This window comes from Solea solea, chromosome 6, assembly GCF_958295425.1.
Source record: "Solea solea chromosome 6, fSolSol10.1, whole genome shotgun sequence".
Lineage (NCBI taxonomy): Eukaryota > Metazoa > Chordata > Actinopteri > Pleuronectiformes > Soleidae > Solea > Solea solea.
Genome location: NC_081139.1, coordinates 14,721,776 through 14,734,578, shown reverse-complemented (window position 1 = coordinate 14,734,578; position 12,803 = coordinate 14,721,776). Strand labels below are relative to the sequence as shown.

At 37.9% G+C, this 12,803-nt stretch overlaps 1 protein-coding gene across 2 annotated transcripts; it reads right to left on the bottom strand.

Moving 5' to 3' along the window:
• Window positions 1-3,624: 3,624 nt before the first annotated feature.
• On the bottom strand, window positions 3,625-12,019 carry LOC131461538 (endothelin-3). 2 transcript variants are annotated; one of them, XM_058632857.1, is made up of 4 exons: window positions 11,745-12,019; window positions 10,256-10,484; window positions 5,235-5,387; window positions 3,625-3,939 (listed from the first exon to the last, which is right to left on the bottom strand). In XM_058632857.1, exons 1-4 carry the CDS (start codon window positions 11,812-11,814, stop codon window positions 3,855-3,857), a joined length of 537 nt encoding a protein of 178 aa, XP_058488840.1. In that variant the 5' UTR covers window positions 11,815-12,019; the 3' UTR covers window positions 3,625-3,854. The 2 variants fall into 2 exon arrangements, with proteins under 2 accessions (XP_058488840.1, XP_058488841.1); XM_058632858.1 differs by having other exon boundaries at window positions 3,625-3,936.
• Between the last annotated feature and the right edge of the window lie 784 nt (window positions 12,020-12,803).

The following is a 12,803-nucleotide window of genomic DNA, read 5'->3' as shown; positions in this document are numbered from 1 at the left end:
GATACTAATGTTTTGAAAGGAAATAATGGTGTCCAACAATAACACCACATCAGAAAAACAGCCTTTTAATCATACACTGAGTACCAGGCTTTAACTCAGTGGCACCTCTCTAATGGTACACTTTAAAAAACCCAAGTGGCCTTAAACTAGAACTTCTTACATGGCAAGTGGCTTTCATTGATGTGTGTAGACCGCATCCTCCTAAGGAGGCAGCCCCTGAATTAAGCCATTTCCTGGCGAGTACTAATATCACTGACATGTCAATCATAGAACCCTTACGTGTTTTTGAGCATAATATGTGAGTGGGAGACAGGTGAGGTATTTCATCACCTGTCACTGAATATGTCTCAGCGTCAGTAAAGTATGGTGGTCACAGCATTCTGTAATTAAAGTAATAATATTTTATCAAGTCTACATCAAACTCTGGAGAAGCTGGATTAGATTTGGTTGATTTCACTCACTAGTTTGATCTCTAATGAAAATTGACAGAGGTTCTGTTAACTGTTTCACACAGGGCATGTATTTCCCCCGGCACATTCCACAGAAAAAAGAACCCCACTTTCATCATGCCTTCAAAAGACATTCATACCGAGCATTTTTAGAAAATGAAGAAGTAACGTAAAAGTTCAGCAACGCTCAAATGACTTTCCCCAGATGTCTTCATATATTATGCAGTTTAAAACTGACTTTTTCATCAAAAATTGTCTATTTTGGAGGCATCATTGCAGAATGATCACTAACAGAACATTGGACTGAACTGCCTGATGTTTCTATTATCAGGCTAAACTGAAGAGCCAAACTCAAGATAATGCGTGCTGTCAGACAGAATGTTTATGGTTGTACAATCATGCTTTATGTCATGTTAAAGACATTTCGTAAACAGCAGCAGGACATGGCTACTTTTGTGTGGAACAAAAGGATTTTGTGGTTATGGCAAATACACCGTGATTTTGATTCTGCAACTAAACATTTGAGGTTATGGTTTAGAGTAGAATCAGTTGTGTTTTTTGGTCATGTTTGTTAGTTCTCTATAGTTCAAAGAGTGAAGACAAATTTGGATAGAATATTCTGTGGAGGTAGACTGTGAAACAAGAAAGGAATTATTCGATGTTGGCGGTGATCTGCATTCAGGATTTAATGAAAATTGTTGCAGCAATAGTCATCGTCACACAAAAAATCAAGCAGGAAATAAACCTTTTAACAACTTGTTCCTCCGTCCTTATCAAAGAATACATCTAAAGCAAGAGATCTATGTCCACTTGAATTCATCTTTTGTCGTTGTTTACATATGATTCCTTGCATGAGCGTGCAAAGCACTGCCACGGGCAGACTCTCTCCCTGGTTGTTCTGAGCCGCTTTTGAAGCAGCCGTGCCTGTTACAGCAAGTCTCTCTCTGATCAGACCTTAACATATTCGAGAATTGTTTGAAAACTTTACCAAAAAAGTCAAAACGAGGACATGACATGACTCAAAAGATGAGAGGTTTCCATGATTCAATAGATCAAATGATCTACTTGGATTTATTTCGCATAGCAGGCAAATATAACCTTAAAAAATATATGAAAGATAAAATATTAAATGTAAAGAAGACACTGAAATTCTTCCCTAAGTTATTTCTCTTTCAAATCTTCAGTCTTCGAGCTTCGACCTCTGAACTGCCTTCTCACCGAACTGCTTTCATGAGGTTGAAACTTTTCTATCAGCAACCAACTCAGAAGTGTTTGAATATGGAACATGCTGTAGATGTTCATGACATGCACTGTACATGTGATCCTGCATAAACAAAGCCATGTATTCTCAGACCTTGTCATCGACCTCTGCTCTGACAACAGGTCCACTCCTCGCTAACAGTACAGTTTCCTCAACTCTCGTAATAAATAGCTGCGGGCCATATGTCAACGACAGACCTCAGCAGTATATCGCACGTGTAACAATTTAAACTATGCTCTTAAATGTCCCTTGGGCTTATGAATTTCCTTTTTCTTTTTCCCCTTTTCAGCTCGTCGTGCACAACACGAAACACATTTTTCTCAAAAGTCTGATGTGCCGTACACTCGGTAACCTCATAAACATCTAAACCTTAAGTTCTTATAAAAACGTCCTCTTTCTTTCCTTTGCAGAGAATTTATGTTTCTGCCATGTCTCATGAAGACACAATACGTCTTGCATCAGCATCATCGGTTTCAATGCTCCTTGGCAATGATTCTTCAGGAGTCTGAGCAGTTGTTGTTCTGATGATAGAGATGGAGAGTACTGTTGGGGAACATCGCTCCAAAATCTCTCATTTAAGGAGTTGCATGATTCATATCAGTGCATCTCATTAAATGAGGCCTCATATTCCCCTGGATGAACGCATCGTCATATCGTTCCTTCTCTCATTTGTCAGGTTTTTCCCGTCGTCCTACACTCGTCTGTGGTCTCCTGATATAAATTAGGTATGAACGGAAAACATTCCTTTACATTTTGAATGTGCTTGAATAAAAACCAGATGTGCATCAGAATCATTCAAGCATCCAAACAAAAGTCTTGACTGAAACTGAATAATCAGAGCCACTTTTGTGAAGCTTTCCGTAAACCATAGTTGCGAAAACTTCCAGCAAACTACTAACTGTAGACATCATTTTCTGATGCACTCATTTAGTTGAGATAAATAAGATGTACCTTGTATGAGGCACCATTATTTTTTTACCTGACTTTCTCGATTAGCAAGATAACTTATATAATTCTATATATATATATATACGCCATCTTATTATACACCTTTAAAGTGGGTATTGTACAAAAATAAAATAGCCTTTATATATTTTAACACACATCATATACACAACACTTCAGAAGATGCAGCTTAAAGTAATACAATGTAGGATTTGCTGGTAAATGGTATTGTTTTTTGTTTGTTTTTTTTTAAAACTGGCATAAAAAATATGTCGCCGTTGCATGTGTTGACAAACCAACACAACTGCTGAACTGCAGCAGCCTATGTTATAGCATTTTCCACAAATAGGATTACATTGTTTTATTTTTAAATATATGAGAAATTAAAGGTTAACCACCCAATAAAACGACAAAAGAAAGATAGTGCTTTAGTTTGTGTTACGCACTATAACATGTTGCTGTTTTAATGGACGGGAGGACAAGATGACTTCAGTAACAAGGCCTGACACAGAGCAAGTTCAAACGCTCTAGAAACAAACTATTTACACTTAATGATCCAACCATTACAGGACCAGGTTTTTTTTTTGTGGCTCTTTTGTAAGTCGATGTACCATCAACATAATTATCTTTAATATTATTTAACGTTATCTTCTCCCTCCAAAAAAGTAAAAGTAACCGATTCCCCGAAACATTGGATTAAATTAGATCCATTCACGAGGAACAAGATATAACAATAGCTGACCATGTCTAATTTCTAGAAATTCCTTTAATGCTGAATTATTAGACACATCTGCAGGCTAATGCATGCAGACAGGTTTAATTGATGGCGGCCTTGGGGACACACTGTTTCCTGTGGGAGGTTGACCTGGCAGAGTCAGATGTTGGCAGCTCAGCAAGTGGCCTCCTCGTGAACATGTGTGAGCAACTTGCTCTTCCAGAGTCTGTTATTGTCGATATGGCCAGTCACGAACTGGCCATATACAACATCCACATTTGTGACAGGAAAATAAAATAAAAAAAAAACATCACCCACACCTGTCCAACAGAGGCAGAGAGCGCTCTCTCTGTTCAGCTGTTCCGCAGTCCGGCTCACTTTCAGTTTTTGTGTGAGCAGCTTTGTGGTTATATCATCCGTCAGTCTGAGGATGAGTCACTGAGCACATGTGACAAACATGTGTCCATGTCGCAGAGTCTTCGACTCAAACGCCGTTCTTGTGCTTCTTGGCAGGCCCACTGCGCACACGTGCTGTCATCTTGTCTATTTGAGGTGGCCTCCTCTGTCTGCTGGGGAAAGAAGAAACATCTGCTTAGGTGTTTTATATATAATCATAGCCCATATTATATATATATATTTATGTATATATATATATATATATATATATATATATATATATATATATATATATACATATATATATATAACCTAATGTCATCATTGTGTGCTGCTTAATTAGATGGTTCCAATAGCACTTTCACACCAGCAAGCACTGGCACAGATTCTGATCGGGCTCCAGTTCTGTGTCATTAACCATTTGTTTACTTCCGCTTGTTGCGCAGTGGCAACATGACAAGAAGCTTCTGAGAGCTTTCTTAATGTTGATTTCCTGCTTCCGCAGACCACTGCATGGTCATAGCCATTTTCACTGGTACACTGCACTTCCTTCCTCTTGTCTATGGCTTACACTGACATACAGGTTTGCAATAAAAAGAAGTATTTCTTTGGTTTTCAGGTTGTAAGACTTTTGTTGTTGTTCGGGAACCAGAACCGCCCTGCACCCTTGGCAGTGTGAAAGCGTTACATGTGGCTATGTTATCCTTTAAAGAAGTGGTCTCAAACTCAAGGCCCGAGGTGCACATGTGGTCCCCGCCACTTGATTTCAAGTTATATTGTTTACTTATGTTTACATGGTGCCATGACAAAACAAAGCCCCTTTTCACTCATTTTGAATTCTTTGGAAAATTAATATAATTTCTGCAATATCATGATGGAGTATTGTGTGATGATTTTAAGCTTCTATCACCCACACCTACTGAAGTACTCTTCAGCTGTGTACTCTAATACAGAGTATTTAGTTCCTCTTAAACTGGTGTGAACGTGACACCAGAACCAGAACTGTATGTTCCACCTTTGTAACTTTGTCACTTCCTTTGCTTCCTCATTCGATCGAGGAGAGTGTGTCTGTGTGTGAGAGGCGTATGCTGGGAAGTAGAATATTGTAGTTTATTTTTTGTGGCATAGACTCAAAACCAAAAGTTACATAGAGTTGTGTGGAGCTGATCCGCATCGTCTGAAGTCATTTTTAAATCTAACAGACATTTGTTTATATTCAAAAGTTTGGAACTACAGTTAACCAAACTTAAAAAGGTGAATGGTTAAATTATTTTTTATTTAATAAAGAAAATAATAAATATATATATATATATATATATATATATATATATATATATATATATATATATATATATATATTATATTTACTTTCTTAGTATTTTGATAGTTTAGAAGGTGTTTGTATTACCTTTTTGAGTCGCTTTATAGAACACCAGTGATATCATGACAGTTACTTTAGCACAGTTACCTCTCAATGCAGAAGTGGCTGCAGTTGGAGTCAGTCCTTTGTTCACACACACAGCGCTGCTTCTGTGCTCCTTTCCTCTGTTGAACAATACCAGCAGAGCGCCTCATACGCAGGGAACCGGCATAACTGGACACACCATATGGGACAGTATGCCTGCAAAAACAAACATATACAGTTTTACTGGGATATCTGTACTAATGCAGTTTGTGATCTAATGCAAGCCAGCGTCATTTTTAACTTCACTGTATTTTGTCCTCAACAAACAACATGGATAAAGTCAGTATATGCATTATAATAAAACGTCATTATAAACTGCAGCGTCCATTTGTAAAAACAATGATTTAACACAATCTTTGCATCAGGATGATTTATTACAGGATAATTTATCATTTAAGATTTTATTGTCATATGTTCAGCATCATTTTCCTTTCACGCAAGATTACTCAAGCAGAAGGTTGTGGAGTTTTTTTGAAGGCTCTTTGGCTCTTTTTGTTTGGATACGAGCATGTGTTTGACACGGGATATGTCTGTTTAAATAAATGAAAGCAAGTGAATATTAAACAGGGGTGTAGTCCAGATCAAATATAAAATATTTTTAGCCATGATGAACTCAAGAAACCTGAGTTGAGGCTCATCTCTTTACACGTCCTCACATGTCTGCACCGTGCATGTGCAGGTTGTGTAATACCAAACCAAAAGGCGTCTCAAGGTAAAGACAAACCAAGACACCGATCTGTGAGCCCGCGTCTCAGTTGTTGCAAGGTTTTACTGATTCCAATTGATCCTAGACATGATTTACGCACCCATCAATCAAAACTGGTGCATGTTAAAGGGGCAGTCTGTCTGTTTCACTCATTCCACTTTACTCAGCCTGGGAAAATACAGTGGCTTTTTTGTGGCTCTGGAAGAGCTTTCAGAAATCTCATCACCCTGGGGCTATCATCAGTTCGGTAAAACTTGGTTTTTTTTCAGAGGAATGTGCTGAGGGTCAGCTTTGTGAACTTCTCACACATTTGCAATCCTCTTATGCAATAACAGGTGATGGAGCAAACATTTCTTGTCAGCTCCACAAAGTCCAGATGTTCTCCCCCTTCAAAATGATTATATTGGATGTATAGATTTCTTTCTTTCTTTCTTTTCTTGACACTGTTTATGGCACAAAAGAATTCCACTATTTTGTATCAAAACCAATGAAGAGGTTAGCGTTCCCATGAGGGTCACGGCGGCGACCAGCTGACATGGGGTGAAAGGCGGGGCACACCGTGGACAGGTCAATCCATCACAGCACCACATAGAAGCTAAAACAATCAGAGATCTTGTTTTAATCATGAAAAAAAGCTTCAAACCGATTATCCATTATCTAAATAGTTGGTGGTAGAATTTGTGCGAGGAACCTATTGTTGTCCTTCAGATTATTATTTTTATTCCGTGTCGTTGCGGTTATTTATAAGGGGATTAACATGCATAAAAACTCTTGAAACTTTGCACGGAGGCCAGGTCTGGCGAATTTGCGATATTGGCATAGGGCTTGATCCGTGTGTTGCACCAGGGCTCTATAGCGCCCCCTAAGGCAAAACGTGAATGGACCAAGTCAAGATTGCGTTGCACCAAATTTCACGAAACTTGGCGGGAACCTTTAACAGCCCAAGACAAAGATTATAACTACCCAAAGGTTCACTTGACAGGCCTCAAACTTGGCAGGTGACTTACAAAGGTCCAGCCTGTGGCAAATCATTAGAAGAAGAAGACTTACTAAGGGCACCAGTGTGTGAAGTGTGTTCGAGTCAGTCAAATATGCAACTGCACTAATACAAATAAGTGTCACATTATTTTAGGTGGGAGTTGAAGAGTGTGTTTGTATTGTGCAAAACTGCAGGTGCAAAAACGTGTGTTACACCGTTATTGTACATACATATTGTTATTGAGTTATGTGCACAGTGGAATGTTCTGTCAGTTTTAACTGTCTTTGCTATTATCACCTTTATGCTGGCAGGCATCTCTGTTGTTGGCACCTTGCTTAGTTTTTGATGACTGCTGCCAACTCAGCCAAAAAGTATGTATTTCCTGGCGCATGTGGATGATACATACTATACATGGAACCCACTCATGCCACGCCGCGACTGACCAAAATGTCCTCTTTTTTTCGGGGGTCGGTTTTTCCGTTACAATTTGGTCCCTGAACTATTAAACGTTTAAAAAAAACAACTTAAATTGCACAAACAGTACTTCAAAAGTGACAGTGCCAAACCGCATTTCACACAACGCTCAACAGCAGTTACAGGTTTTCGACTGTAACTGAAAGAAAGAGGATGTTCTGAACTATCAGTGATTCGATTTAAAACTTGTGTTATGCTATGGATAATTTTCCATCATGGCTTCGTGGCTTTACTGGGTCAGAAAATAAATAATTCTGTGGTCTAGGTTCATTTTGGTAACCTGCATCAAATGTGAAGCAAAACCAAATCTGTTTTAGTTTTTCCTCTTCTTCAACCAACATCAATCATATGAAATGATTTGTCATCAACAGGTCCTGGTAAAAGTATGTGTGCATCTGACCTTAACCTTTGACCTCATCTGTCAGTTGGACATGCAGGTTAGTGCTGTGGGACTGTGAAAGTAAATAGGAATAAGGAACTGACCAAGAACAAAGGAAGTGAGGAATATTTCGTGAAAACAAAAAACAAAAACCTACGTACGGTGCAAAAGCTTTTATGACCATACTGTATAATTGTTTCCCAATTTCCCAATCACTTTATCAGACCACATTCAGATAATATGGAAAATATTTTTTTTTAAAAAGCTTCTACAGTGTCAAGTATTTAGTGTGACCTACCACTGCACTTGAGCAATAGCCTGACCCTGACTCCCTTAAACCTCTCAAACAACCACTCATTGTTGCTTTGTGGAGTTATTGTATGCAAGTGTAAAGTCTAAAAGTTAACTTTATATTGACATATTTGAAGTTGTCCCCTAAGAAGTCACTACAGCTGCACACTGTGACCTTTTGTTGAATTTGATCAGGTAGATTTTAGTTTTTTTCACTTTTTTCAAGGTATTATCTACAAAGCCAAACTCTAACTTAGTTTTATATGGTTTTACTTACGAGCCAATTAACATACAGTGCATCGCAATGAATGCACCTGTAGAAAACACAGACTTATGGTTCCTACTTGATCATGGACACAAATATTTAGCACCGGCATGAGACAGCAAAACTGTGCCAAACACAGATAACCTTGTAATTCCAAGCATCAGCATCTCTCTCTCTGTATCTGCTGGTCAATATATATTTTTAGATGTGGATTTTCAAAGATTATTATCGAAACATTTTTAAGCTACTTATATTTATTGAGTTGCATATGCACACAGGAGGTGTGAGACAGTAGCTGCGCTGCTCCTGGCAGGGTGTAAACCAACTGTTGTGCCCTCTGTCAAAAGCTTCATAACCAAAACAATAAATAAAAAAATGACTGGGGATAGAGGACCTGATAACGTCTCACTGCCTCTGCCCACTTCTCACATCTCTCCTCTCCCATCTCGCATTTCCTCACTGAGCAATGGTTTGTTGACACCAAAAAAACGACGACAACAACAAAATAAATCAGTTGCCCCGTGGCAAGTTTTTCGGAGTCAACAAATTAATCTTCTCGATGACAGCTGGCGTCGGCTACCGTCACTTGTTATCCCTCAATGTTGTCTTTCTCCTCCTCCTCAGTCAGATCAGTCAAATTCAATATTTTGAGGTTTTACTGTTGGCAGCTTGTGAAATTGACTTGACAGAGAAGCTATTGCATGAATATAAGCATGAGCTGTGATGGATAGATGAAGGAAAATAGTGGTCTTGGCAAATCGAATCCACCAGTAGTTTTGATATCACATTATAAGGATTATCTTGTTTCAATTTAAAACTGGCAGCACATTAACAAAGTCTCCTTAGAAACCAACCCGGTGGAGGCCTCCCTGCTGCCTGCTGGCCACCGTATGAAAAATCAAGTTTTCACAGGTCACAAAGCCACAGGAAAATCCTGCCTCATGAGAAAAGGTCCATGTTTGTTTTGCAGCTCACTTTGCCCCAAATCCTTTCATCAATCTGGCTTTCTTTTCTACACACAACTCACCTAATAGCTCTCCTGTGCATTCAATGTAAATAAAATGTCTCGTGTAAAGGGTCCGTGACCACTGTGGATATTATGGTTACACGGAGGGGACGTGTGTGGTGAAAATTGAAACCTTCATGTTATATATACATGTACATTTCTTCACTCTCTGCTTTACTGTGTGTTTTGTGTTGGACCACCATGAAAAGGAATTACTTATATGAAAAGGATCTATTAACAAAACTGTAACATTTGGAAATGTGTAGAAACAGACTGAGTTTAATTAAGTAGAGAGTTAGAAAAGGGCAGAGATGAATGGGGGCAACGTTTGGTCTTCGGGATATAAGTGAAACTCATTCAAATGCAATTTAATAGCAGAAGCAAATTTTACATTTTCAAGGTTTTTTTTCCTTTTTTCTTGTTGTGGTTGTTGTTTAGGGTAATGTTGGCTTATTCTATTTTATTCTGGATTCTTGTTCTTGATCGGCCACTAAAACCAACATTGTCATGTTCCTTTTCAATATAAAATGAACATGACATGTCAATCAGAGATCAAGGGAATGAGAAATTTAAATACTGGCTTCACTAATAAAACGGTACAGTTCATTCATTGTTGACATTATAATTTACAGCCTGTAAATCCTGTTTATGTTGTGGAAAATGGGTCTTAGTGTAGGTTTATGTGGGATTGATTTGTCAAACTACCTGTCCCCTCAAGTCTCTGGGTATAGGAGGGGGGAGTGGGGCATCAGTTTCCTACATTTTTTTATTTAGTTTGCAGTACCCACTTTGAACTATATCTTACATACAGCCCCTTTAAAAAACAGTCCATTGATAATACAGCAACACCAACACGCACATGGCACGTCCCTATAAGGGCGTCACTGTAGCCATTTAAACGCAGCAGAAGAAAACAACTCTTACTCTGGTGTGTTGATCCAGATGATGTCTAGGTGGCAGTAATACACACACTCCTTGTCTTTGTAACTGTAGCATGTGCATCTCTTTGCTCTCCTCCTGAGTCTGGACGCCTCACAGGCAGCACAAGTGTGACCACCGGCCAGGTCGTCCGCATTATCTCCAGGCATAAGCTCGTCCAGCTTGGCCTCCTCCACCTCCTTCCTGTGGTTCACATCTTTGCCAGATAAGAAACCTGCAGGAGAACAGCAAACCGTGTGACGAACACCATAGCTTTACCAGCGTTTTATATTCAAATGAAATGCATCTAAGTAATGCTTAAAACATTTAAATATGCATTTAATTAAAATATTACTCGAAGTGATCAAAATGTTATACATAATTCAGGGCTGCGACAATTAATCACTCAAACTACCGCTAATGAAGTACCGACTAGAATGACCGTTGCATATAATTTCAATAAAAGTACATACTGAAAATAAATAGATATATAATGTGAATATCGGTGGTTGTAAACGTGAGGAAACAAAATGTAAATTCTAACAAAGAAAATGTATTAATTAATGGACCAACAACTACATTCATTTCATTTTTTTCATTCATAACTGAAAAGAAATTCATTGTTTCTTAAACACAAGGGTTTATTAATTGATTACAAAATTGCCAACAACTGTGTGTATGTGAGTGTTTTTAAAACAAATCATCAATCTGAGATCTTTCAGCATGTTTCTTATCTGTGAATATTGTCTGATTTTCTTTGCTACCAGAAATAAATGTCAAAATAAAATAAACGTCTGCCATTTGGTTTGGGGACAAGACATTTGAAGATGTGATTTTGAGGCAAAGGAAAAACTTGACAATTTAACTATTTTCTGGACCACACATCTAGATTAATGGAGGAAAATCATCCAGAAATTAATACATACTGTAAGTAATTGTTAATCTCAACCCTGTATTATTTTTTATAGTTGACTGACTATCAGAAAACAGTGCTAAGTACGGATTGTTATAAGTATTGTAACTGTTCACAACTACATAGTAATAATTATATATTGTAAAAATTACCATAATATTAAGAAATGATCAAATACCATTGCCACACGTGTACCATGTTGTTACCGTACTATTATTTAAAGTGTTGCCATTACACTATTTAAAAAACGGTTAATATTATATACTTAAAAATATCTACTATTTGAATTAATACATAAACTATATTTAGTTGCAGCACTGATTTCACAATTAAAACGCACATAGATTTGCTTTGAATGATGAGTTGAAATATAAAAGTGATTTTACATTACAGTTTCTTGTTAAAATGTGTTATATTGATACTGCAGATACTGTTTTTATTGCTCACAGATGATTAGCATGTTTCTTCATCGCATTTTTTTGTTAACCCTAAAACATTTGCTGCATCATATTAAACGCACCAAGTTATTTAAAAAAATAAAAATAAAAAAAAGACCACCCACAGGTCTAACATTCTACTCACCATTTGCCAACGTTGCAGTCACCACGATTAACAACAAAACTCCCACATCAACTAATGAAATATTAGCCATCACACAGAAAGCATTAGAAATTTAAAATGTAAAATGAAAAAGAAAAAAAAAGAGAAAAATGTGTAAAGAGCAGGTATAAAGTCCACAGTCGGCTGCTTCTTTCTTGTGACTATCACTGTGGAGTCAGAATTCCAGATAGAAACATCACATTACTCTTCTTCTTCTCCAAACAGCTGATGACACTCTCTCACGCTCTCTCTCACTCTCTCTCCTCCTCTCCCTCAGCAGTAGCTCTGTGCTTTTATTGGAAGCTGCAGGCTCAGACAAGTCAGCAGCAACACCAAGGCAAGCGGGCTTCTTTAATGACCTTTCAAAGTAAAAGTCCAAGACCTGCTCACCCGTGCAGCCGAGCAGTTTAGTGCAGTCTGTGAATGAAATTTAACTAGAGGTTGCATTCCATAATACATTTCTCATACAGATCTAAAAGCAGAGTGGCACATAAAACATTATTTAGTGTTTTTATAAAAACAAATATTATTATTATAGTAATTAAAATAATAGTAACTAGGACAAGTACGTTCAAATACCATTGGTGCAAAATCAGAGTCGGCGCTCAGTCCAACATGGCGGCCTTCCTGTTGGGTTCACGGTAAAGTCATCTCCGACTTTTTTGACCGTCCTAACCTAATAAACGTGTGTACGAAGTGTGAAGTTTCGTTCATGTACATTAAACTTGCCTCCAGATGACCGTATAAATTTTTTTTGGGTCAGTTTGTAGCCCCTCCCACTTCCAATTTTCGACACACATTCCACCGAATCACTTTCAGGAGTTTTGGGGCATGGAAAAATGCAGTTCATTTGTAGGTATAATAAGAAAAACAATCATTCCTTCAGTTTCAGTAGGGTTCTCCACACTGTGTGTGCCCAGACCCTAATAATACAAATAGAGTAGATTACAGTTAAAACTAAAGTTTCATAATGAAACAAATGCCTGTATTCCATGACTTTATAGATTCAGAGACTAAGGGCTACTCGTTAGGTCAAGGTTT

What these genes read in the sequence shown, in the direction of transcription:
- LOC131461538 (XM_058632857.1), bottom strand. Translation starts at nt 11,814, where the DNA reads ATGGCTAATATTTCATTAGTTGATGTGGGAGTTTTGTTGTTAATCGTG. An exon ending in ATCTGGATCAACACACCAGA is followed by an intron (nt 5,388 to 10,255) that starts GTAAGAGTTGTT and finishes TTGTTTTTGCAG; the next exon opens with GCATACTGTCCCATATGGTG. An exon ending in AGCCACTTCTGCATTGAGAG is followed by an intron (nt 3,940 to 5,234) that starts GTAACTGTGCTA and finishes TTCTTTCCCCAG; the next exon opens with CAGACAGAGGAGGCCACCTC.